A 27,195-nucleotide genomic window follows, 5' to 3' on the forward strand; every position below is an offset into this window, starting at 1 on the left:
GTTGAGACACCATTTTGCCATGTTACCCAGGCTAGTCTTGAACTCTTAGGCTTAAGCAATCTGCCTGCCTCGGCCTCTCAAAGTGCTGGGATTACAGGCATGAGCTACCATGCCCAGCCGTGTGTGTGTGTGTGTGTGTGTGTGTGTGTGTGTGTGTGTGTGTGAAAGAGAGAGAGACAGACAGGGTCTCACTCTGGAGGCTGAGAGTGCAGTGTCATGATAACCACTCACTGCAGCCTTGAATCTCCCAGGCCCAAGCGATCCTCCTGAGTAGCTGGGACCGCAGGCATGTGCCACCATGCCTGGCTAATTTTTAATTTTTTTGTAGAGACAGGGTCTCCCTGTGTTGCCCAGGCAGGTCTAGAACTCTTAGGCTCAAGCCATCCTCCCACCTTGGCCTCCCAAAGTTCTCAGATTACAAGAGTAAGCCACTGCTCCCTGCTCTACTTTTTAATGCATTCCAACACATCAATTTCTTTTTTTTCCTTCTGGGCTTTGGTTTCATTCTTAGAAATGCCTTCTTCATGCCAAGATGGCATTACAGTGTTGGCAAGGTAAGACAAGAGGTAAAGATAGATTTTAAAATTATTTTTACATTACTTTTTTCCCCCCCTTTGAGACAAGTTCTCACTGTGTTGCCCAGGCTAGTGTGCAGTGGCACAATCACAGCTCATTGAGCGGCCTCGACTTGCCAAGCTTCAAATGATCCTTCCACCTCAGCCTCCCAAGCAACTGGCACCACAGGCATGCACCACCACACCTGAATAAATTTTTTTTTTTCTGGTAAAGACAGTGTCTCCCTATGTTGCCCAGCTGGTCTCAAACTCTTGGGCTCAAGCAATCCTCCTGCCTTGGTCTCCCAAAGTGCTGGGATTACAGGCATGAGCCACTGCTCCTGGCCACTTATTTTTATAGTGTTTGACATTTTCATGATTTCTACATTACCTTAAAAATAATTTTTTAGGCTAGGCACAGTGACTCACACCTGTAATCCCAGCACATTACGGGGCTGAGGTGGGAAGACTGCTTGAGGCTAAGGTTCAAGACCAGCTTGGGCAACAAAGTGAGATACGGTCGGTCTCTACAAAAAAAAAAATTTTAAGGTTTTTTTTGTTGTTATCTCCTACAGAAAGGAGAAAATTTTTTTTTAATTAACCAGGTGTGGTGGCAAGCATCTGTAGTCCTAGCTACTCGGGACGATGAGGCAGGAGGATCACTTGGGGCCAAGAGTCCAAGGTTGCAGTGAGATATGATTATGCCACTGCACTACAGCCTGGGAGACAGAGGGAGGACTTGTCTCTTAAAAAAGAAAGAAAAACAATTTCTTTAAAGAAGAAATTTTGGTCATTTCCCACTGCAAAATATTGACCCAATAATTCATTCTGATACTTTTATAATTTTAGTAGCCAAATTTAATTTTTTTTTTTTTTTTTTTTTTGAGACAAGGTCTCACCCTGTCACCCAGGCTGGAGTACGGTGATGCAATGACAGCTCACTGCAACCTCAGCCTCCTGGGCTCAAGCAATCCTCCTGCCTCAGCCTCCTGAGTAGCTGAGACTACAGGCATGCAACACCACACATGGCTAATTTTTTTCTTTGTTCTAGAGATGGGATCTCACTATGTTGCCCAGGCTGGTCTCGAACTCCTGGACTCAAGCAAAATCCTCCCACCATGGCCCCAAAGTGCTGAGATTACAGACATAAGCCACCATGCCCGGCCATCAGTGTATTTTTTTAAATTCTCAGAAAACTGAATGTTAGTTCAGGCTGTATGTAGCTATACAACTGAAATATACAGAGAAAAAGAAAAAATTAACTCCGATCCTAAATCAGAACCTAATTAGTATGATTTTCAGCATGGTATTTATTTTTATTTTGTTTTTTCTTTTCAGCATAATACTTTAATTTTTAAAAAAATCATTAAGGAGGCCGGGCGCAGTGGCTCACTCCTGTAATCCCAGCACTTCGGGAGGCCGAGGCAGGCAGATCACCTGCGGTAAGGAGTTCAAGACCAGCCTGGCCAACATGGTAAAACCCCATCTCTACTAAAAATACAAAAATCAGCTGGATGTGGTGGCAGGTGCTTGTAATCCCAGCTACTTGGGAGGCTGAGGCGGGAGAATCACTTGAACCCAGGAGGCAGAGGTTGCAGTGAGCCGACATTGTGCCTATGCACTCGAGCCCAGGCAACAGAACAAGACTCTGTTAAAAAAAAAAAAAAAAAAAAATCATTAAGATTGTGAAAACAATACATAGAACACACTGCTGAAACACTTCACCCAGACAAAGTTTAACTCTACGGTACACTTTGTATTTGGAAAAAACACAAAATAGACCTTCAGTAGTTAAAATAAAAAGATCATAAACTTCATTCATTTTTTTAAAGAGATGGGGTCTCACTACATTGCCCCAGCCAGTCTTGAACTCCTGGACTCAAGAGATCCTCCCGGCTCAGCCTCCCAAACTGCTGGGATTACAGGTGTGAGCTACCACACCTGGCCATAAACTTCATTCTTTAGAATAAGAACACAGCCCCGTCTCTATTTCCTTTCACTCTCTATAGAGTTCTAGAATTTTCTTTTAAGAGATAATTGTGTTGCCCAGGCTGGAGTGCAGTATTCGCAGGCACGACCATAGCTAGCACACTATAACCTCCAACTTCTGGGCTCAAACCATCTTCCTGCCTCAGATTCCTGAGTAGCTAGGATGGGACTACAGGCATATATCACTCCATCTGCCTCACAATTCTTTCACTTCATCTTACCCGCTTTTATACCAAAATGGTTGCACGCCCTTGGAGAGAAAACTTTCAGAATCCAAGCATTACGATCACATGCCACATAAAGTTTCAGTCAACAACCGACTGCATATAAAAAGGTGGCCCCATAAGATTATAATAGAGCTGAAAAGTTCCTATTGCCTAGAGACATTGTAGTCGAATTACTTTATTTTTAACATTAATTTATAGTCGTCTAAGTATACACTGTTTATAACATCTACAGTAGTGTACAGTGATGTCTTAGGCCTTCACATTCACTCACCACTCACTCACTGACTTACCAGAGCAACTTCCAGTCCTAAAAGCTCCATTCACGGTAAGTGCCCTATACAGGTGTACCATTTCTTATCTTTTATACTGTACCTTTTCCATGTTTAGATGAAGCTTGCCCAATGCACAGCCAGCGGGCCACACGTGGCCCAGGTCAGCTTTCAGTTACACTTTTTTTTTTCTTTTTGTGAAGAATGGGGTCTCGCTTTATTGCCCAGGCAGGTCTCGAACTCCTGAGTTCAAGCTATCCTCCCACCTCTGTCTCCCTAAGAGCTGGGATTACAGGCATGAGCCACCGCACCTAGCCCCCAGGACAGCTTTGAATGAGACCCAACAGAAATTCGTTAACTTTCTTAAAACATTATGAGATTTTTTTTTTTCCTCAGCTTATCAGCTATCGTTACTGTATTTTATGTGTGGCCCAAGACAATTTATCTTCTTCCAATGTGGCTCAGGGAAGCCAAAACATTGGACACCCCTGGTTTAGATACACAAGCACTTAATACTGTGTTACAACTGCCTACGGTACTCAGTAAAGTAACATGCTATATGAGTTTGTAGCCTAAGAACAATAGGCTATCCCACATAACCTAGGTGTGTAGTAGACTATACCATCTAGGCTTGTGTAAATACACTCTCTGATGTTCCCACAAGCATGAAATCGCCTAACAATGCATTTCTCAGAACATATCCCCGTCATTAAGCAACACATGACTGTATTGTGTAGGGTTCTGATTTTTATTAACTATTCTTTTACACATTTTTAGTCACCTTCCCTTCTCATACACCTCAGTAGACATTCCCAACTTCTGTTTAGACTTCCTGTATAAAAGCTACCACTCCTATCACTTACCCGCAGCAAATGAACTCACCTCCTAATTCGTGACAATCATTCTTACAAACTTACCTATATTAACAACTTGTTTTGTTTTGAGATAGGATCTCCCTCTGTTGCCCAGGCTGGAGTGCAGTGGCACAATGACAGCTCACTGCAGGCTCTGACCTCCTGGTCTCAAGCAATCCTCTCACCTCAGCCTCCCGAGTAGCTGGGATGACAGGCATGCACCACCATGCCTGGATAACTTTTTCTACTTTTTGTAGAGAAGGGGTCTCACTATGTTGCCTAGGCTGGTCTCGAACTCCTGTGCTCAAGCGATCCTTCTGCTTCAGCTTCCCAAAGTGTTGGAATTATGAGTGTGAGCCCTGTGCCTTTACATCTTTAATTCTTTTGTTCTGATCTTAGAAGAAGAGTTCTTTCCCCAACTCCAATATAAGGATAATACCTTAATTTATGCACGGTGAAGGAGGAAAGACCAAAAACAGGCAAGACTCATCCACTCATGTTCCTGCTCAGGGACTTTGCTCCGTAACTTATTTCCCACCACACTTGGATACTCAACCTCATTCTCTCGGTTTCTGCCACTCAGCCAACAAATATATTCTAGTGTCTTCCATTCTTTTTTTTTTTTAAAAAAAAGAAAAAACATTTCATATTTTACCCTTTCTATGCTCTCCCTTCCCTGCTTATAGAGCAGTCAACATTCCTACTTCTTTACCTTCCATTCATTCCATAACCCCATCTCCTAATGCTTTACGATTGTGCCTTTATCTGAAGCTATTACAAAAATTAACACAGTCATACTGTAGTACACCAAACAAGCAGAATGAGGAAATTTGATTCCACAAATACTCCAATTTTGTCTATGACTATGCCTACTGATGGAAATTTGGACTGCAAGAGAAATGTAATTATGAGTTTCTCCTTGGCTTTAAAGTGCAGAAAATTGGAAATTGGAAACAGTAAGCTTCCTAAAATTTTCACAAGTTGGGCAGGGGGTGAGTATCTTATATTTATGTGTGCAGTTATATTGCTTTAAAAAGTTTTTCCAGCCTGGGCAATATATCAAGACCTCATCTATACTAAAAATAAAAAAAAAAAAATTAGCTAGGCATGGGTGGCATGCACCTGTAGTTCCAGCTACTCAGGAGGCTGAGATGGAAAGATTGCTTAAGCCCAGGGATTCAAGGTTGCGGTGAGCTATGATCACAACTGCACTCCAGCCTGGGCAACAGAGCAAGATCCTGTCTCCACAAAAAAAGTTTCTTATATGTATATGCTAATAGTGTTTAAAAGGAAGAAAAGTCAGGTGCGGTGGCATATGCCTGTAGTCTCAGCTACTCAGTAGGCTGAGGCAGGAGGATAGCTTGAGCCCAGGAGTTCAAGACCAGCTTGGGCAAAACAGCGAGACCCCATCTCTATTTTTCTTAAATTTTAATAAAAAGAATAATTTCTTCTTATGTCTCCATTAAAGATTAGAATAGAGTCCTGGGACTGACTTTCACTCCACTTCCATAGAAGCTAATAAAAAAATTAAGTGTTATAATATCTTTCATTAAAATAATCTATCTTAATTAAGATAGATATCTAAGTAAAAGAGCAAGGAACTCAGGAACTAAATATCAGGTTTGAGACCTTAATTAAATTACTTAACTTTCTCACCAATAAAGCAAGGTTATACTGTACTCTACTTCACAGTTTAATTCTGAAGATTAAACAAAATAACACATAAAAGCACAACATAGTTACAGGCACATGTTTAACACTTCCCTCATCTTAGCACAGTGCCATACTCCCAATAAGCATACAACTATTAAGAAGTAAAAGTGTACCAAAAAGGAGCAATATTAAAACTGTGTGAACTATGTGAAACAGAAATTCTAACAAAAGCACCATCTATTCATACTAATAATCTTCAAATGAAAAGCTTCAATTAGAAGTGAAAGTTACTAAAAGATATTCAAGTATTCTGAACGAATTCAACTAGTAAATACACTTGGATTACATTCCCAATGATTTCCTCTGAGAGATTACATATGAGGTACAAGATTACACATGATTTAATAAAATGGACAGAGAGCACACACAAAGCTGCAGTTTCCCAGGCTGAGAAAGACAAATCTAATTTGTCCTTCCTGGGGAGGAATGTATCTTAAATGAACAAAATTTCCTTAGAATACACAAAAGTAAATCAATGTATCAAAGGGATTAGGAATAAAGGGAGCTTTTTCTCGAAATCCAAAATAATAATACGCATGACCTAAATGAATCTTCTCCAAATATTTAGGGGGGAACCCCACTTTAATTGTTAGAATTGGTGCAAAGCAGCTGGATTTAGTAGAACGCAGCCCATCAACTGCTAATTCTGAAAAAAAAAAAAAAAAAAAAAATCTAGGGGTGGAGAAAGCAGGCAATCTTCCCAATAAAACAACTGCCACAAAACACTGTACATACATAAGAACATAAACATCTGTTAAAATATCAGTTTACACTGTTCCAGCCAACTTACAGATCAAGAGGAAGTATTTAAGGTCTAAAAAATAAATTACATTCTACTTTTAGTCACATTTTGCATGGGTGGCTACTGGACACTAGGAGTTATCGACGCGGATTCAAGACAAGGAAGACTGAATAATAAATCCAGTGTTCACATTCAAATGTGGGGGAGAGAAAAAGGCAGGCTCTGAGTCCATAAAGTTCTCCACACTCTGAAAACACTGCAAAAATAGTCCACATCTAAGGACACTTACCCTTGAAACTCCTTGGAGAGTGGCTTGGGAGACTTGCTGTTCAGATTTTTGAGGGGGAGTGATTTAAGAATGCTGCAAGATTGCAACTTTCAAACACAGGAACATAATCTAAAGTGTTTTTTTCTTTCAGTAAAGATCTCTCCCTGTCCTCTTCAAACAGTTGATCAGCACTCCCATTTTCACAAAATCCCTAATTCAAGTATAGAGCCCCTCCTCTCCCACAAAAAAATCAAAGCTTTAAAGAATATGCAAATAAAACACACAGATTATTTCCAATAATCCCTAACTCCTTCCCAATTGGGAAAAGAAAGGAGAAACGAAGGAACACAAAGCAAAAACACCAAAACACTCGGGGAAGGAAGGCGGCGAGATGAGAAAGTAGGAATGGGTGGGGGGAGGAGCACGGAAAAAAGTCCAGCTGATGCTGACACTTAATTGGAAGGAGAGGATGGAAAATATCCTGAAGATACGGGCTAGAAGGAAAGGACTAGGTGGGACAGGGGCGCGATAGAGTAAGTCCACGCAAAAGGCCTACCCAAGAGGGCCACTGTGTAGAAGGGAACACCAACAGGGAACAAGACTCCCCAAGATTACTTCAAGGCCCCAAAGCTTAAGAGACAGGGCATAGGGAGATGGGGTGCTTCTCCACTGGCAATGCGGACACCGCACCAGACGTTTCGGGAGGCAAGCCTGCTGGAAGGGGTGAGGGATTAACTGCGGGGGTTCGCAGACGTGGAAGGGGGTGCGGCCCCCGGGGTTGCTGGAGGAGAGCAGAGAGGAGGCCTACGGCGCATACCTTGTAGTAAACATCAAACTGGATGTTCTCGGGCAAGGAGCGGATGTCTCGGCGGGAGCGGATGTAGTTGTCCACGACAGCGGAGATGGCGGTGTTATAGAGAGTCTCTGGGATCCACTCTAGTTCCACGGCCGCCATCTTCCTTCCCTCCTCCTCCGCCTCCTCCGCCTCCTCCTCCCGAAGGCCCCCGCCTCCCTCCGTAGCGAACCCCTCTGCGGCCCCGGAGGATTCGGAGGGGCGGTGGCAGCCACGCGGGCGCACGGCAGAAGGCACGGCCGCCCTGCCTCCTCTGGGGGCAAACTGAGGGACGGCGGCAGCGGACGCAGGCCCGAGTAAAAAGTGGGACAGAAAACAGCGGCCAGCCAGGCCAAAAGCGTCACAATCCCGGTTCGAGAGGAACCCGGGTTCCGTCCCAGCGCTGATCTCTGCAGGGGCGGGGCTGCGTGTGCGGCGTCATGACGTAAGCGCACGCCGGCGCGCCGGAGGGGAGGAATGCGGCAGGCGGAAAACTTAGGAAGAGCTGGATTCCTCCCACGGAGAGCGTCCCTTCCAAGCGGCCCCGGAGTGGAGTGGAGTGGATAGGGGTAGACTTTTCACACGGGGACAAATTATTACAGGATATCTGCACCCCCCGTTCCGAGTCACTCGGGCGCATCGGTTACTTCAGCAGGTTCTCTGCATCACGGACCCTTTTGAGGCTCAGGTAAAAGTTTGGATCCTCTCCCCACAAACGAGCAAAATTATCTGTACATTGAAAATTATGCATTGAGAAAATTCACATTACTCTAGAAACCCTTAGACTGCAGTTCCTAACCCAAGTTAAGAACCCGCGGTCCAGGAACTAGGGGTAACGATAGAAGAGAGACTTGTTTTTCTTTGTATAACCATTTGCACCGTTGTAACTTTTTGACCATGTTTCTTTATCCAAATGAAATTTCCGAAAAAAGAAAACTCCTGCCCCAGAACTTCGTAGGAAAACTAGCTTGATTGTGGAATTACAAATAATAGTAAGAGAAAAAAGGCTAAGTGGTGGCCGTGATAGGACTTAATGGTATTTCAATTCCCAGAGTTACAGTGGCTGCTTCAAGGGATTGTTGAATAATTGGGAGTACTTGTTTCAGCTTCTTTCCTTCCTCAGCCTGAACATCTGCTGTTTATGTAACTTAATTTCCTAAGTCTGCGATTTCAAGAATTTGATGCAACATCTTTCTGTTCTAGGAATTTATCATGGAAATTATTGGCCATAATTGTTGGTGACACTATCAAACTCATAGTCACTCTATAACGATGTAAGTCCAGAAAACAGCAATAATAATAATGTCTTGATTGATATTTAGAGCTAAAAGAAGTGGAAAGAGTTATTTCAATTTACCCTTCACCTGGTACTTCAGTGTTAAGTGGTTAAATAATTCCACAAAAAATAAACACTCTTAATCTTCTTCAGTCTATATAAATTCTTACTCTATACTGTGAACCTAGGAAAGCTGTGGATGGCCTCAAGATCAGATTGCCAGTTTAGCAAGTAAAAAACTACAAGGCTGGGCGCGGTGGCTCACACCTGTAATCTCAGCACTTGGGAGGCCGAGGCGGGTGGATCATGAGGTCAGGAGATCGAGACCATCCTGGCTAACACGGTGAAACCCCGTCTTTACTAAAAATACAAAAAATTAGCCCGTGGTGGCGGGCGCCTGTAGTCCCAGCTACTCGGGAGGCTGAGGCAGGAGAATGGCGTGAACCCGGGAGGCGGAGCTTGCAGTGAGCCAGGATCGCGCCACTGCACTCCAGCCTGGGCAACAGAGCGAGACTCCGTCTCAAAAAAAAGAAAAAAAAAATTACAAGTGCCCAGTCACATCTTAATGTCAGATAAACAACAAATGGTTTTGAAATGTAAGTATGTTCTATGCAATAGTTTTGCTTATGCCTTCGGAGCCACTCAAGTGTATCAGTTCATTCAGCAAATCCTTCATCACTTCTTAGACACTGGCGCTTTTGAAGATCAGGATCCCTGCCCCACATAAAAGAATAATTATTATCTCTGCAAATATTGCAGGGGACATATTTATACTAAAAACTTATTTGTGACCAGCCTGGGCAACATAGCAAGACCCCATCTCTACAAAAAAAAAATAGCCACATGTGGTGGTGTGCACCTGTAGTCCTAGCTACTCAGGAGGCTGAGGCAGGAGGATTACTTGAGCCCAGAATGTTGAGTGAGCCATGATCATGCCACTGCACTCCAGCCTGGGTGGCAGAATGAGACCCTGTCTCAGAAAACAACAACAACAAAAAACTTTGTTGTTCATCTGAAACTCACATTTAACTGGACACCTGTATTTTATCCAGCAATCCTACCTAAAGGGATCCATGAATCCCCTAACATTGAATGCACATATTCTTGGACATTTTGGCTAAATCAGGACCCGTATTAAGCTCCTGTAAACAGGTAAAGGTGTGTCAGACACACATATTGATTGCTTTATGGACCTCAGATGCTGAGTGTATTAGTCCGTTTACACACTGCTAATAAAGACATAGCTGAGACCGGGCAATTTATAAAAGAAAGAGGTTTATTGGGTTTACAGTTCCACATGGCTGAGGAGGCCTCACAATCATGGTGGAAGGCAAGGAGGAGCAAGTCACATCTTAATGTGGATGGCAGCAGGCAAAAAGAGACAACCGAAAGGAGTTTCTCCTTATAAAACCATCAGATCTCATGAGACTACCACAAGAACAGCGTGGGAGAAACCACCCCCATGATTCAGTGATCTCCCACTGGGTCCCTCCCACAACACGTGGGAATTATCAGAGTACAATTCAAGATGAGATTTGGGTGGGGACACAGAGCAAAACCATGTGACTGAGTTAGACATTAAAAAATGTATATAGTCACAAAGGGGACTCTGGATGGAAGGGCCTCTTGATCCCTTCTTCACTGCTTTCAGATTGAAAGTTATTCAGATGTGTATGATGGACTAGGAGGTCGTGACCAAGAGCAGATAAACTGCCAGAAAGGATAAGTCCCCTGAGAAGGACTTAGTCCTGGCAGTATTCATCACCTTCTAACTGAAGAGCCCTTGGGCCCTAAATGACCAGCAGATATACCCAGATACTATGTTGAGGACCTTGGGTGAACCTCTGAGACTTGCTGGCTTCAGGTGCCAGCATGGCCACAGAGGGATAGAGCACCAAGTGGGCCCTTGGGGTTCCTGATTCCAGGACTTGACCCCTAAATGGCATTTCTGACCTGCCCTGGTCCAGAGTAGAGCCTTCTGCCCTGACGGTTGAGTCTCTGGCCAGACAGCATTCACCACACACTGACTTGAGAGGCCCTGGGCCTTAAGGAAACATCCGTGGTAGTCTGGCAGTACTCCCTGTGGCCTGTGGTGATGGTGGTTACAGAGTGAGGCTAGTCTCCCTTTGGGAAGGAAAGGGAAGAGTAGGAAGGACTGTGTCTTACGGTTTGAGAGCCAGCTCAGCTGCAATACAGTATAACACCAGGTAGACTTCTGAGATTTTTTACTCTAGTCCCTGACTCCTGGACTATACATCTGGACCTACCCAGGGCCTGGGGGAACTCGCCACCCTGAAGGGAAGGACACACGCCTGGATGGCTTTGCCATCTGCTAATTGTAGAGCCCCAGGGCCTTGAGTGAACATAAGCAGTAGCCAGGGAGTGGTTACAGCAGGTCTTGGGTGAGACCCAATGCTATGCTGGCTTCATCTCTAACCCAGTCCAGTCATAGCGGGGGTGGCCACAGAGGTACTTCTGTCACTCCACTCCCAGCTTTATGTGGCTCAGAACAGAGAGAGAAATTCCATTTGTTTGGGAGAAAGTAAGGTAAGAGAACAAGAGTCTTTGCCTGGTAATCCAGAGAATTTCTCCCAGATGCTGTCCTTGACCATCAAGGTGGTACCCCTAAGAGTCTGCAAGAACTTCAGAGAACTACAGTGTTATTGGGTTCGGGGTAATCCCTCCCCCAGCTCCAGGCAGCTCAGCACAGAGAGAGAGACTGTTTGTGTTTAAAGAATGTAAGGGAAGAGAACAAGAGTTTCTGCCTGGTAATCCAGGGAATTCCCTTGGATCTTACCCATGAACACCAAGGTGGTACCTTTACAAGTCAGCAAGAACCACAGCGTTACTAGGCTTGAGGTGCCCCCTAAAGCAGATACAGCTTAGATCACAGTAGTGAAGTCCTTTGAAATACCTGGAAAGCCTTCCCAAGAAGGACAAGTACAAACAAGCCCAGACACTGGAGACTGATAATATCCAACTCTTCAATGCCCAGAGAGTGAAGAACATCTATAGCATCAGCACCATCCAGGAAAACATGACCTCACCAAATGAACTAAAGAAACCACCAGAGACCAGTCCTAGAGAAACAGACATATGAGACCTTTCAGACAGAATTCAAAATAGCCATGTTGAAGAAACTCAAAGAAATTCAAGATAATGGAAAGAAGGAATTCAGAATTCTATCAGATAAACTTAACAAATAAATCAAAATAATTAAAAAGAAGCAGAAATTCTGGAGCTGAAAAATGTAATTAGCATACTGAAGAAAGCATCAGAATCTTTTTTTGTTTTTTGTTTTTTTTTTTTTGAGGTAAGGCCATACTCTGTTACTGAGGCTGGAGTGCAGTGGCAGGATATCAGCTCACTACAGCCTCAGCCTCACAGGCTCAAGCAGTCTCCCTGCCTCAGTCCCCTGAGAAGCTGAGACTACAGGTGTGTACCACCATGCTCGGCTTGTATTTTTTGTAGAGATAGAGTTTTGCTATGTTGCCCAGGCTGGTCTTGAACTCCTGGGCTCAAGTGATCTATCTGCTTCAGCCTCTCAAAGTTCTGGGATTACAGGTGTGAGCCACCACACCCAGCCTCGAGTCTTTTAGTAGCAGAATTATTCAAGCAGAAGAAAGAATTAGTGAGCTTGAAGACAGGCTATTTGAAAATACATGATCAGGGAGACAAAAGAAAAAGGAATAAAAAATAATGAAGCATGCCTACAGGATCTAGAAAATAGCCTAAAAAGGGCAAATCTAAGAGTTATTGACCTTACAGAGGAGGTAGAAAAAGAGATTGATGTAGAAAGTTTATTCAAAGGGATAATAACTGAGAACTCCTCAAACTTAGAGAAAGATACCAATATCCAAGTCCAAGAAGGTTATAGAACACCAAACAGATTTAACCCGAAGAAGACTACCTCAAAGCATTCAATAATCAAACTCCCAAAGATCAAGGATAAATAAAGGTTTCCCTGACAAAAGCTGAGGAATTTCAACACCAGATCTGTCCTTCAAGAAATGCTAAAGGGAGTACTTCAATGAGAAAGAAAAAGACATTAATGAGCAATAAATCATCTGAAGGTACAAAATCACTGGTAATAGGACATAAACAGAAAAACAGAGAACATCATAACACTATAACCATGGTGTAGAAACTACTTATTCTAAGTAGAAAGACTAAATGATGAACCAATCAAAAATAATAACTGTGACAACTTTTCAAGACATAGACTATATAAGATATAAATAGAAATAGCAAAAAGTTAAAAAACAGGGATGAAGTTAAGACATAGAGTTTTTGTTAGTTTTTTTTTTGCTTGTTTGTTTATGTAAATAGTGTTAAATTGTTATCAGGTTATAATAATGGGTCATAAGATAGTATTTGCAAGCCTCATGTTAGCCTAAAACCAAAAAACATACAATGGATACACAAAAAATAAAAGGCAGGAAACTAAATAATATCAGAGAAAATCACTTTCACTAGAGGAAAACACAGGAAGGAAACAAGACCACAGAACAATTAGAAAACAAATAAAATGACAGGAATAAGTTCTTTTTTTTTTTTTTTTTGAGACAGAGTTTCGCTCTTGTTGCCCAGGCTGGAGTACAGTGGCACAGTCTCAGCTCACTGCAACCTTTGCCTCCTGAGTTCAAGCGATTCTCCTGCCTCAGCCTCCTGAATAGCTGGGATTACAGCCATGCGCCACCAAGCCCAGCTAATTTTGTATTTTTAGTAGAGACGGGGTTTCACCATGTTGGCCAGGCCGGTCTCGAACTCCTGACCTCATGATCCACCCATCTCAACCTCCCAAAGTGCTGGGATTACAGGTGTGAGCCACCGATTCTGGCAAGAATAAGTTCTTATCAATGGTAATATCAAATGTAGATGGACTAAACTCTTCAATAAAAAGACATAGAGTGGCTGAATGGGTGAAAAAACAAGACCCATTGATCTGTTGCCTATAAGAAACACACTACACCTATAAAGACAGACATAAACTAAAAATAAAGGGTTGGAAAAAGATATTCCATGCCAATGGAAACCAAAAAAAGAGCAGGAGTAGTCAATGGGATATCATCTCACTCCAGTTAAAATGGCTTCTATGCAAAAGACAGACAATAACAAATGTTGGCAAGGATGTAGAGAAAAGGGAACCCTCATACACTGTTGGTGGGAATGTAAATTAGTACAACCACTATGGAGAATGGTTTGGAGGTTCCTCAGAAAACTAGAACTAGAGCTACCATGTGATCCAGCAATCCCATTGCTGGGTATAGACCCAAAAAAACGGAAATCAGTATTTCAAAGAGATACCTGCACTCCAATGTTTGTTGCAGCACTATTCACAATAGCTAAGATTTAGAAGCAACCTAAGTATTCATCAACAAATGAATGGATAAAGAAAATGTGGTACATATACACAATAGAGTACTATTTAGCCTTAAAACAAAAAAGATCCAGGCCAGGCGCAGTGGCTCCCACCTGTAATCCCAGCACTTTGGGAAGCCGAGGTGGGCGGATCACAAGGTCAAGAGATCAAGACCATCCTGGCCAACATGGTGAAACCCTGTCTCTACTAAAAATACAAAAATTAGCTGGGCATGGTGGTGCACGCCTCTAGTCCCAGCTATTTGGGAGGCTGAGGCAGGAGAATCACTTGAACGCGGGAGGCAGCGGTTGCAGTGAGCTGAGATTGCGCCACTGCGCTCCAGCCTGGTGACAGAGCAAGACTCCATCTCAAAAAAAAAAAAAAAAGATCCTGTCATTTTCAGCAACATGGATGGAACAGGAAATCATTAGTGTTAACTGAAATAAGCCAGGCACAGAAGTACAAACATTACATGTTCTCACTTATTTGTCGGATCTAAAAATCAAAACAATTGAACTCATGGTCACAGAGTGTAGAAGGATAGTTACCAGAGGCTGGGAAGGGTAGTCGGGGGTTGGGAGGGAGATGGGGATGGTTAAAGGCTACCAAAAACTAGAAAGAATGAATAAAGCCTACTATTTGATAGCACAACAGGGTGACTGTAGTCAATAATAACAATTGTACATTTTTAAATAACCAGAAGATCGTAATTGGATTGTTTGTAACACAAAGGATAAATGCTTGAGGAGATGAATACCCCATTCTCCATGATGTGATTGTTTCACACTGCATGCCTGTATCAAAACATCTCATGTATCCCATAAAAGTATATATACTATGTACCCACAAAAATTAAAAATTTAAATCTTTTTTTGGGCCAGATGCAGTGGCTTATGCCTGTAATCCCAGCTACTTGGGAGGCTGAGACAGGAGAATTGCTTGAACCTGGGAGGCAGAGGTTGCAGTGAGCCAAGATGGTGCCACTGCCATCCAGCCTGGGAGACTCCAGAGTGAGACTCCGTCTAAAATGTATATATATTTCCACATCAAGGGATGCTTATTTAAAATGGGAGAATGATAGGGAAGCAATTCTAAAGAATAACCCTCATTTACAGCCTCTAGTCCCAAAACAGTCTCACACTACATGTCAGTTTTCTTTCTAAGTCATCAATCAGATCAGATCAGAGTACTCTCCTGCCCTAAAGCTCGCAGATATTCTGAAGAAGTGCCCAGACAAGATTATTACTGGGTGAAGTGGGGAATAAGTGAAAGGGTATCACCAGAGACAGGTTAACTTTGAAGGGAAAGCAGTAATTTTGGATATAATAGCCAAAGAGGGCATTGGTTAAAAGGTGACGTATAAACCAAACGTGAACCAAGTGCCCAGAGGGTTGGAACTCATAGCCCTACCCTCCACTTCCAGGGAGAGAAGAGGGACTAAAGGCCACCAATGGCCAATGACTTAATGAGTCGTGACTGTGTAATGAGGCCTCTATAAAAACCAGAAGGATCGAGTGCAGGGGGCTTCCAAGAAGTTGAAGAAAAATACATCTATGTGTCTAAAAGGCAGTTCACCCCAACTTCATGAGGATGGAAGTTTTTACACTTGGGACCCTTCTGGACCTCCTCACCCTATGTATCTCTTAATCTGGCTGTTCATTTTGTCAACCTAAAATAGTTAAGAGGGTGAGAATCTAGTTTATTTATGTATTTATTGAGACAGGGTCTTGCTGTATTGTCCAGGCTGGAGTGCTCAAGTAATCCTCCCACTTTGACCTCCCAAAGCACTGGCATTACAGGTGTGACCCACCTCACCCAGCCAGAGTCTGGTTTAAAGAGAGTTTATTCAAGCATAGAGTTTAAGGACAGCCTCCTGGGAAACACAGATTCCAAAGGATGGAAGTCAGTGTTTTGTGAATGTGAAGTTTGGATTGTTTATATAGACAGATTGGGGAAGCTTAACAGAATTTCAACATCTGTCTCTCCAGGGTCTTATTTTTTGTGTAGGCTGTAGTCCAGTGGTACAATCATAGCTCACTGCAGCTTCTAACTGCCGGGCTCAAGGGATCTTCCTACCTCAGCCTCCTGAGTATCTGGGATTACAGGTGCCAACCACTACATCCAGCTCTATATAAGGCTTAATGCATAGTTACGACAATCTGATTAGTCAGGTGGTCTTTTTCTTTCAGGAAAGGTGTATTTAATACTACACACTGAAGATGTAGCAGTCGTGGGGTCTTTTGCGCCCTCTGTTTGTTCTGAGTTAGGTACACAACAATAAAGGAGGCAGTTAATCTATAACAAAGATGAGTGATTGGAAGGGGAGGGGCTGTAGTTTCCCTTAGTCATTTATAAAACAAGAACAATGAGGAAGAGAGTTAATCTATAATCTAAGAAGCAGAACTTGCAAACTTGCCATGTGACTCGGTCTCCAGGACTTAACTTCTTACGTGGCATAATTTAGAGGGTCCTGTTTTTATTTTCTTTTACAATATGTACCCTTTAAAATATCCTGGCCTGGCACGGTGACTCATGCCTGTAATCCTAGCACTTTGGGAGGCTAAGGCAGGTGGACAACTTGAGGTCAGGAGTTTGAGACCAGCCTGACCAACATGGTGAAACCCCATCTCTACTAAAAAAAAAAACAAAAATTAGCTGGGCATGGTGGCAGGCACCTGTAATCCCAGCTACTCGGGAGGCTAAGGTAGGAGAATCGCTTAAACCAGGGAGTTGGAGGTTGCAGTGAACCAAGATCGCGCCACTGCACTCCAGCCTGGGCAACAAGAGTGAGACTTTGTCTCAATTTAAAAAAAAATTCCTTTATAATAAACTGGTAAATGTAAGTAAGCATTCCCCTGAGCTGTGAGCCACTCTAGCAAATTAATCAAACCCAAGAAGAGTGACATGAAAACCCTGATTTATAGCCAGTCCGTCAGAAGCACAGGTAAAACATCCTGGGGCTTGCAATTGGCATTTGTTGGCATCAAAAGTTGGGGGCAGTCTTGTGGGACTGAGCCTTCAACCTGTGGGATCTAATGCTTTCTCCAAGTAGATACTGTCTGAATTGAACTGGAGGATACCCAGCTGGTGTCTGCTGCAGAATTGATTGATTGCTTGATGTGTAGGGGGAAAAAATCCACATATGCTGGTGTCACAAGCATGTTATGAGGGTACAGTAGGAAAAACTAAGTTTGTTTTTCTACTCATACATACCCTGACAAAGCCCAAGCCTTGTGGAAGGCTACGTGTAAACACTCTGGTCAGCAGCTCCAGAGCACAGCCCTTGAGTCATCCCAGCCCAGCTACCAGATGTTTAAGTGAAGAACCTGTAGACGATTCCAACTGTAAGACATTTGAGTCACCCTTTATTTTGTCCCACCGAACCTATAGCTTGGGTCACCCCAAAAGTGGAGGCAAGAATGTTCCCACAAAGTGCTCCAAACCATCTCAAGTTGGGGCTGATTGGGATTCACAAGAAAGAAGCACAAAATGCCAGGGTGATCAGTCCAAAGCAATTATTAGTGGAACTTAGATGTAGAGTGCTGCCTCATATCCTCATGACAGAGGGCAAGAGAAAAAGAATGTTCTACCCGGGTATGTCTGCAGCAAAGGGGTCAAAGCATAGAGTTTACATGAGGGTTTAAGGAATTTGACTCAGTGCTGGGGCTGGTTTCTTTCTAGTAAACCTAAATACCTTTATCAGGGCCTGGGGACATTCAAGGCCCCAGTTTGAATTCAAGCTTGCTGGGAAAAACATACAGCTGGCAGAATCACAGAGCGGTCAAGACACTCTGATTTTTGGTCAGGACACAGAAAGTGGGGGAAACTGGGAGACCCTACACCTTCAGTCTTCCTAGATGAGGGCCCAGCATCATGGAGCTGAAACAAGCATCCCTGCTGTGCTCTGTTTGAATTCCTTACTCACAAAAGCATAATAAAATGGTAGTTCATTTATATCACAAATGTTGGGGGTGGTTTGTTATGCCAAAATAGATAACTGGAACACCCCATCCCAATCCTCTAAAGTTCCCAGGAACTCATTGTCTTAGACTCCATAATTTTCAGGGATACATATCACTAAGCATGCGGATACATTCATGAAAATGAAAATTCAGGCCGGGTGCAGTGGCTTACTCCCAGCACTTTGGGAGGCTGAGGCGGGTGGATCATTCAAGGTCAGGAGTTCAAGACCAGCTTGGCCAACATGGTGAGACCCTGTCTCTACTAAAAATATAAAAATCAGCCGGTCGTGGTGGCGCATGCCTGTAATCCCAGCTACTTGGGAGGCTGAGGGGCGAGAATCACTTGAACCTGCGAGGCAGAGGTTGCAATGAGTCGAGATCGCACCACTACACTCCAGCCTGGGTAACAAAATGAGACGCCATCTCAAAAAGAAAAGAAAAGAAAATGATAGGATTCGTAGCCTATACTAGACAACTTTCATAGTTTACAGACTATGACTCTGCTACACTTTAAAGAGTGAACTAGGCCAGGCGCAGTGGCTCATGCTTGTAATCCCAGCACTTTGGGAGGCCAAGGCGGGCGGATCACGAGGTCAGGAGATCGAGAACATCCTGGCTAACACAGTGAAACCCCATCTCTACTAAAAAAATACAAAAAAATTAGCCGGGCGTGGTGGCGGGCGCCTGTAGTCCCAGCTACTTGGGAGGCTGAGGCGGGAGAATGGCATGAACCCGGGAGGCGGAGCTTGCAGTGAGCCAAGTTCGTGCCACTGCACTCTAGCCTGGGTGACAGAGCGAGACTCCATCTCAAAAAAAAAAGTGAACTGCCTAGTCACAGAGTGTCAAAATGGAGACAACGATTTTTGTCCTAAATCTGAAGTCTTCTTCGGAGCCCTCCAAGTCTAAAGTGCATGTATTCGTTGCCTATCAAATATATAGGGTCTTGTCATGGCACACCTATGGCACCACACATCATATAAGCTAAATGACTAGGTCATTTTGTAATGACCCATGTAACTTGAAACTACCAAAAATCAAAGCAAGTCTTTGTCAACAAGTTCTGGTCATCCGAGAAAACAATGCAGATAAGAAATCCAGCCTAACTATTTTTTGTTTGCTTGTCTTGAGACAAGGTCTTGCTCTGTTGCCCAGACTGAAGTGTAGTGGCGCCATCACAGCTCACTGCAAACTTGACCTCCTGGGCTCAAGTGATCCTCCCACCTCAGCCTCCTGAGTAGCTGGAACTACAGGCACACGACACTAGCCCAGCTAAATATATATATTTGTAGGCACAGGATTTTGTCATGTTTCCCAGATTGATCTCAAACTCCTGGTCTCAAGCAATCTGCCAGCCTCCAGAAGTCTTGGGATTACTGGTGTCAAACACCACACTTGGCCTAAATCCAACCTAATTCTCATCATCCCTCATCACCCATATCTGCAGAAAACTAAAGAGTTTTCTGAACATGTTCATAGTTACCATCCATCTTGTCTTGGCCCCTTTAAATTCACCCTGCCTGTTAGACATAGATCCTATGGCCAAAATTAATCCAAACTGCTACCTGCTAGGCTGTTCCCTTGTTCTTTATCTTTACTGTCTCCACTAACAAAAACACCTCCCTGCTGGGTGTGGTGGCTGACATCCCAGCATTTTGGGAGGCTGAGGCAGGAGGATCACTTGAGCCCAAGAGTTAGAGACCAGCCTGGGCAACATAGCAAGACACAATCTCTACAAAAAATTTTTGTAAAACATTACGCAAATGTGGTGGGGCGCATCTGGCTACTTCGCTGAGGCTGATGCAGGAGGATTGCTTGAGCCCGGGAGATCAGCGCTGCAGCGAGCAGGGTTCACACCACTGCATTCCAGCCTGGGCGACTGAGCGAGAACCTGTCTCAAAAAAATCCTATCCCTGCTGGGCGCGGTGGCTTATGCCTGTAATCCCAGCACTTTGGGAGGCCGAGGCAGGCGGATCACAAGGTCAGGAGTTCGAGACCAGCCTGACCAACACAGTGAAACCTCATGTCTACTAAAAATACAAAATTAGTTGGGCGTGGTGGCGTATGCCTGTAATCCCAGCTACTCGGGAGGCTGAGGCAGGAGAATCGCTTGAACCCTGGAGGTGGCAGAGGTTGCAATTAGCCGAGATCGTGCCACTGCACTCCAGCCTGGGTGACACAGCAAGACTCTGTCTCAAAAAAAAAAAAAAAAAAATCCTATCCCTGCCAGCTGCCGTGGCACACACCTGAAATTGCACCACTTTGGGAGGCAGAGGAGAGGGCTATTACTAGAGCTCCAGAGTTCGAGACCAGCCTGGGCAACATGGTGAAACCCCGTCTACAAAAAAATACAAAAATGTACTGGGTGTGGTGGTGTACCTGTAGTCTCAGCTACTTGGGAGGCTGACATGGGAGGATCACCTGAGCCTGGGAGTTCAAGGCTACAGCGAGCCGTGATTGCACCACTACACTGCAGCCTGGGTGATGGAACAAGACCTCCCCCCCCCAAAAAAAAAAAAAAAAAAAGGCCGGTCACGGTGACTCATGCCTGTAATCCGAGCACTTTGGGAGCCCAAGGAGGGTGGATCACTTGAGGCCAGCACGAGACCAGCCTGGCCAACATGGCAAAACCCCGACTCTACTAAAAATACAAAAATTAGCCGGGTATGGTTGTGCACCCCTGTAATCCCAGCTGCTTGGGAGGCTGAGACAGGAGAATCGCTTGAACTCGGGAATCTGAGGTTGCAGTGAGCTGAGATCGTGCCATTGCACTCCAGCCTAGGCGACAGAACAAGACTCTATCTCAAAACAAACAAACAAACAAACAAACAAAAAAACCATCATCCCTATTTTGCTCTAAGAAGCAAAACAAGGTATAGCCTGTGATTAGGCCAGTCCTTATTTTGAAGAAGCCCACCTGAGGCTGAAGCAGGAGGATTGCTTGAGCCTGGGAGGTAAGATTGTGCACACACAATCTGCCTACTTGACAATCTGAAGTAGAAACCCAGCATAGAAGGACTGAGTAGTTCTGGATTCGTGCTGCCAAGGCTGGTTTAATGTATGGAATAAAGGCTTAAGGATCATATATGGAAAGACAGATATGTAACCAATGATAATTCATTGTGAAAAGTCTGTGGTAGAGTTTGCACAGAATCTTACGGGAACACAGAGGAGGAGATAATGACTTGTTTTGGGTTGTAATAATGCTGTAACAGTTCCAATATAGGTCAATGCTCAAGTATTTTTAGTTGCAATGAAACTCATAGGAAAATAACAATGGAACAGATTTACTTGGGCAATTATAAGTGCGTTCATTTTCTTTCTTTCTTTCTTTTTTAACGTGGGTTCGTTTTCACCTTGACATTGCACCTAGTAAAATTTTCTGGAATCTTTTCTAATTATCAGAATGTATAAAATACATAGAAGTTTTTGAATCAAATTTGTGGTTCTTGGCTGGCTGTGGCAGCTCACACCTGTAATCTCAACACTTTGGGAGGCTGAGGTGGCTGGATTGCTCAAGCTCAGGAGTTTGAGACCAGCCTGGGCAACATGGTGAAACCCTGTCTCTATGAAAAACATTTTTTAAACATTAGCCAGGCATGGCGGCATGCACCTGTGGTCCCAGCTTGTTCAGAAGGCTGAGGGGAGAATCCCTTGAACCTGGGAGGCAGAGGTTGCTGTGAGCCAAGATCATGCCACTGCACTTCAGCCTGGGTGACACAGTGAGTCCTTGTCTCCAAAAAAAAAAAAAAAAAATTGTAGTTCTTTATTTGTAATGGTGAAAGGTTATGACTTTTTCAATGAGATAGAAAATAGCAAAGATCATGGATCAGGAAAAAAATTTAAAAGGAGTTCAAAATGCGCCTGGCCAACATAGTGATACCCTATCTCTACAAAAGAAAAATAAAATTAGCTAGGCATGGTAGTGTACAGCTGTAGTCCCAGCTACTTGGAAGGCTGAGGCGGGAGGATTGCTTGGGCCCAGGAGTTCAAGGCTGCAGTGAGCCATAATTGTGCCACTGCACTCCAGCCTGGGCAGCAGAGTGAGACCCTGTCTTAAAAAAAACAAAAAGGAAAGAAAAAAGAAAGAAAAGAAAAAATAGGCACAAGGAAAACTATAGGCAATATAATATATAATAATGATAACTCTTGAGCCATCTGATAGAACTACCATTATCCTAAGTGATCCCATATACTGCCAACCTCCCACCATTTTATTTAAAATGTGCACATGACACATTTTTAACTTAGAATGCAACATGTATGGTGAGGCCATCTACTGAGCTTAACAAATACTGAGGAATTTGTGTCCAACTTTTTATTTATTAAGGTTGATGTATCTATAAGATGTTCAGGTAGCTATAGTCCCAGCTACTCTGGAAGCTGGGCAGAGGTAGGAGGATTTCTTGAGCTGAGTTGTTTTAATCCAGCCTGGGAAACATAGCAAGACCCCATCTCTTAAAATAAAGAAATAAATAAATATATACACACACACATACATATATATTATATATGATACATTATATATATGTATTATACATCATAATATATGTGTGCATGCATATAATATATTATGTATTATACATAATATATGTATAATACATGATATATATGTGTATACATATAATATATGCAATTACATATACATAATACATAATATATAACATATTATGTATAATACATTATAATATATACAAAATATGTATTACATATACATATACCCACACACATATATATGTTCAGGAAGACATGGGAAAAAGCTTTAAGACTAGGGAAATAACCTGATAATTGTTGATAGGTAAAGATAAGAGAGTATAGTATATCAAAAGAGAGAAAGAATATTGCTATGGTTTGAATGTTTGTCCCCTCTGAAACTCATGTTGAAACTTAGGCTGGGCACAGTGGCTCATGCCTGTAATCCCAACACTTTGGAAAGCCAAGGTGAGAGGATCTCTTGAGCCCAAGAGTTCAAGATCACCCTAGGCAACATAGTAAGACCCTGTCTCTACAAAAAATTTTAAAAATTTGCTGACTGTGGTGGCACAAACCTGTAGTCCCAGCTACTTGGAAGCCTGAGGTGAGAGAATCATTTGAGCCCAAGAGTTTGCAGTGGCAGTGAGCTGTGATCATGCCATTGCACGCCAGCCTGAATGATACAGTGACTGTCTCAACAGAAAAAAAATGAAAAGAACCTTAATCCATAGTGTAACAGTGTTAGGAGGTGGTGCTTTTAAAAGGTGATTGGGTCATGAAGGCTCTGACCTCATGAATAGATTAATCTATTGGTGTGTTAATTAATGAATTATCATGGGAGTGGGTGAGTTATCATGGGAGTGGGTCTGTTATAAAAGGCCAGGTTGACTCTCTCTCCTGAGCTCCCTAGCCACATGATGCCCTGTGCTGCCTCAGGACTCTGCAGAGAGCCCCCACCAGCAAGAAGACCCTCACCAGATATAGCCTTCAACCTTGGACTTCCCAGCCTTCAGAGCTGTACAAAGTAAATTTATTTTTCTTATAAATTACCCCATCTCAGATATTAAGTTGTAGCAACAGAAAATGGACTAAGACAAATGTGTAATTCAAGAGAAAAGAAAAAGAGATCACATTATAATCTGCCCCCTAAGATCTCTTATAATGATTTGTTATAATTTATATTATAGTGTAATATACAGTAGTCACCCCTTATCTGCTATTTCACTTTCTGCAGTTTCAGTTACTCACAGTCAACTGGGGTCCAAAAATATTAAATGGAAAATTCCAAAAATAAATTCATAAGTTTTAAATTGCCCGCCATTCTGTGTAGTGTGAAAAAAATCTCACATGGTCCCACTCCATTCTGCTCTGTCCTGCCCAGGACATGAATCATCTTTTTGTACAGTTTGTCTACATTGTATACACCCATTACTGTATATCAAAAAATATGCTATATATAGGGTTTGATGCTATCTGAGGTTTCAGGCATCCACTGAGAGTCGTGGAATGTATCCGCCACAGAAAAGGAGGGACTGCTATATACGGATGCCTTATCTCCCAAACTGGTCCATAAGTTTTTTGTTTTGTTTTTTTTTGAGATGGAGCCTCGCTCTGTCCCCCAGGGTAGAGTGCAGTGGCACAGTCTCGGCTCACTGCAACCTCTACCTCCCAGGTTCAAGCAATTCTCCTGCCTCAGCCTCCTGAGTAGCTGGGATTACAGGCGTGTGCCACCACGCCTGGCAAATTTTTGTATTTTTAGTGGAGATGGGGTTTTGCCATGTTGGCTAGGCTGGTCTTGAACTCCTGACCTCGGTGATCTGCCTGCCTTGGCCTCCCAAAGTGCTGGGATTACAGGCAAGAGCCACCATGCCCAGCCCTCATAAGCATCTTGAGGACAGAAATATAAATATGTATTTCAGGTACCAAGCATAGTGCAGATATAGGATGAGTATTTAATAACTGGATGAAAAGGAAAGATCCTTCCTATTTTTCTCTAGGGGGGAAAGCACATTTTGCACATAGGTGTTTATGTAGGTGTTTGCTGCATCGCAAAACATTTACTTTCTGTAAAATCCAAAGTAGCAAAAACATACACTTTAAAATATTTTTTCCTGCTGAGTGTGGTGGTGCACAACAATAATCCCAACCACTCAGGAAGCTGAGGCAGGAGGATCACTTGAGCCCAGGAGTTCGAGGCTCTAGTGAGCTGTGATTGCACCTGTGAATAGCCACTGTACTCTGGCCTGGGTAACATAGCAAGACCTCATCTCTAAAAAAAAAAGAAAAAGAAAAAGAATTTTCTTCCTTTTTTAAAAAAATTGTGCTATAACATAAAATGTACCATTTTAATCTTTTTTTTTTTTTTTTTTTTTTTTTGAGACAGAGTCTTCCTCTGTCACCCAGGCTGGAGTGCAGTGGTACGATCATGGCTCACTGCAACCTCCGCCTCCCAGGTTCAAACAATTCTTGTGCCTCAGCCTCCTGAGTAGCTGGGTCTACAGGTGTGCGCCACTGCACCTGGATAATTTTTGTATTTTTAGTAGAGATGGCGTTTCATCATGTTGGCCAGACTGGTCTCAAACTCCTGGGCTCAAGTGATTCACCTGCCTCGGTCTCCCAAAGTGCTGGAATTATAGGTGTGAGCCACCACATCCAGCCCATTTTAACCATTTTTAAATGTACAATTCATTGCCATTAAGTATATTTACAATGTTGTGCAACCATCACGACTATCTATTTCTAGAAAATTTTCATCATCCCAAACAAAAAGCCTATACCTATTAAACAATAACTCCTCATTCCCCTGTCCTCACAGTCAGGCCCTGGCAACCACCTTTCTACTGTCTGTCTCTGAATTTGCCTATTTTGGGTACCTAATGTAGTGGAATTATACAATATTTGCCCTTTTGTGTCTGGCTTATTTCACTTAGCATAATGTTTTCAAGTTCATCCATGCTGTAGCATGTATCAGAATTGCATTCCTTTTTAAGGCTTAATATTCCATTGTATGTACATACCACGTTTCATTTATTCATTCATCGGTCAGTGGACATTTGGGTTATTTTCGTCTTTTGGCAAATGTGAATAATGCTGCAGTGAACATCAGTGTACAGTATTTGTTTGTGTCCCTCTTTTTAATTCTTTGGGGAATATATCTAGGTGTAGAATTGCTGGACCATATGGTAATTCTATGTTTAACTTTTTGAGGAACTGGCAAACTGTTTTACAGCATGTGCATCATTTTATATTCCCCCTAGCAATGTACAAGGGTTCCAGTTTCTCAGCATCCTCGCCAACACTTGTTATTTTCCTTTTTTAAAATAATAGTCATTCTGGCTGGGAACGATGGCTTGCGCCTGTAATCCCATCACTTTGGGGGGCCAAGGCGGGTGGGTCACTTGAGGTCAGAAGTTTCAGACCAGCCTGGCCAAGATGGTGAAACCTTGTCTCTACTAAAAATACAAAAATTAGCCAAGCGTGTTGGCGAGCGCCTGTAATCCCAGCTGCTTGGGAGATTGAGACAGGAGAATCTCTTGATCCCTGGAGGTGGAGGTTGCAGTGAGCCAAGATCATGCCAGCTGGGCAACAGAGCGAGGCTCCATCTCAAAAAAAAAAAAAAAAAGCTGGGTCCGTGGCTCATGCCTGTAATCCCAGCACTTTGGGAAGCTGAGGCGGGCGGATCACCTGAGGTCAAGAGTTCAAAACCAGCCTGCCCAACATGGCGAAACCCCATCTCTACTAAAAATATAAAAATTAGCCAGGCATGTTGGTGCATGCCTGTAATCCCAGCTACTCAGGAGGCTGAGGCAGGGGAATCGCTGGAACCCAGCAGGCAGAGGTTGCAGTGAGCTAAGATCAGGCCACTGCACTCCAGCCTGGGCAACAGAGCAAGACTCTTTCTCAAAAAATAAATTTAAAAAAAGAAAATAAAAATAAATTAAAAATATAAATAAATAAATAAAATAATAGTCATTCTAATGGGTGTGAAGTGGTATTAAAATATTTTTGTAGCCAGGTGCAGTGGCTCATGCCTGTAATCTCAGCACTTTGGGGAGGCCAATGAGAGAGGATCACTTGAGCTCAGAAGTTCAGGGCAGCAGTGAGCTAGAATGGCACCATTGTGCTCCAGCCTGGGCGACTGGGCAACAGAGACTCTGTCTCTTAAAAAAAAGGGCTGGGTGGTGGCTCACGATCACTTGAACCCAGGAGTTGAAGACCAGCCTGGGCAACATAGTGAGACCCTATCTCTACAAAATTTTTTTAAAAATTTAAAAAAGTAGCCAGTTGTGGTAGTGCATGCTTTTGATCCCAGCTACTTGGGAGGCTGAGGTAAGAGGATCGCTTGAGCCTGGGAGGTCAAGACTGCACTTGTGAGTGATGATTGCACCACAGCACTTCAGCTAGGGTGACAGAGCAAAACCCTATCTCTAATTAATTAAAATACATTTTTAAAATTTTGTCTTACAAAATCCACAGAAGGGTGAGCTAGCCTGATAAGAAAGGCCTATTAAGTTTAGAGTTGAAGACACTAAAGTTACATCAGAAAATGTTTAGGCAAACATGTTAGGAAACTTAAAAATGTTCAACTGGTTTTATAGATGTTTTCGCACATCTTCAAATAGATTATGTATGAGGATGTTTATACAGTTTGTTTATGTGGTAAGATATCAGTTTCTA

General features: G+C 43.1%; 2 protein-coding genes across 6 annotated transcripts in view; one reads left to right on the forward strand and one right to left on the reverse strand.

Moving 5' to 3' along the window:
* APPBP2 (amyloid beta precursor protein binding protein 2) overlaps nucleotides 1–7,899 on the reverse strand; it is an 80,970-nt gene extending 73,071 nt beyond the window's left edge. Inside the window, exon 1 of one of the 2 annotated variants that reach the window (XM_001136833.8) lies at nucleotides 7,434–7,899. In XM_001136833.8, coding sequence (XP_001136833.2) covers nucleotides 7,434–7,571 — 138 coding nt within the window. In that variant the 5' untranslated portion in view covers nucleotides 7,572–7,899. The remainder of the gene's footprint in view (nucleotides 1–7,433) is intronic. The other variant, XM_016932658.4, reaches the window with a different exon arrangement.
* PPM1D (protein phosphatase, Mg2+/Mn2+ dependent 1D) overlaps nucleotides 7,886–27,195 on the forward strand; it is a 150,412-nt gene continuing 131,102 nt past the window's right edge. For all 4 annotated transcript variants that reach the window (XM_063798029.1, XM_063798030.1, XM_063798031.1 and 1 more), the window contains exon 1: nucleotides 7,886–8,136. The gene's annotated coding sequence lies outside the window, so the exon portion shown is untranslated. The remainder of the gene's footprint in view (nucleotides 8,137–27,195) is intronic.

Source organism: Pan troglodytes, chromosome 19 (genome assembly GCF_028858775.2).
Source record: "Pan troglodytes isolate AG18354 chromosome 19, NHGRI_mPanTro3-v2.0_pri, whole genome shotgun sequence".
Taxonomy (NCBI): domain Eukaryota; kingdom Metazoa; phylum Chordata; class Mammalia; order Primates; family Hominidae; genus Pan; species Pan troglodytes.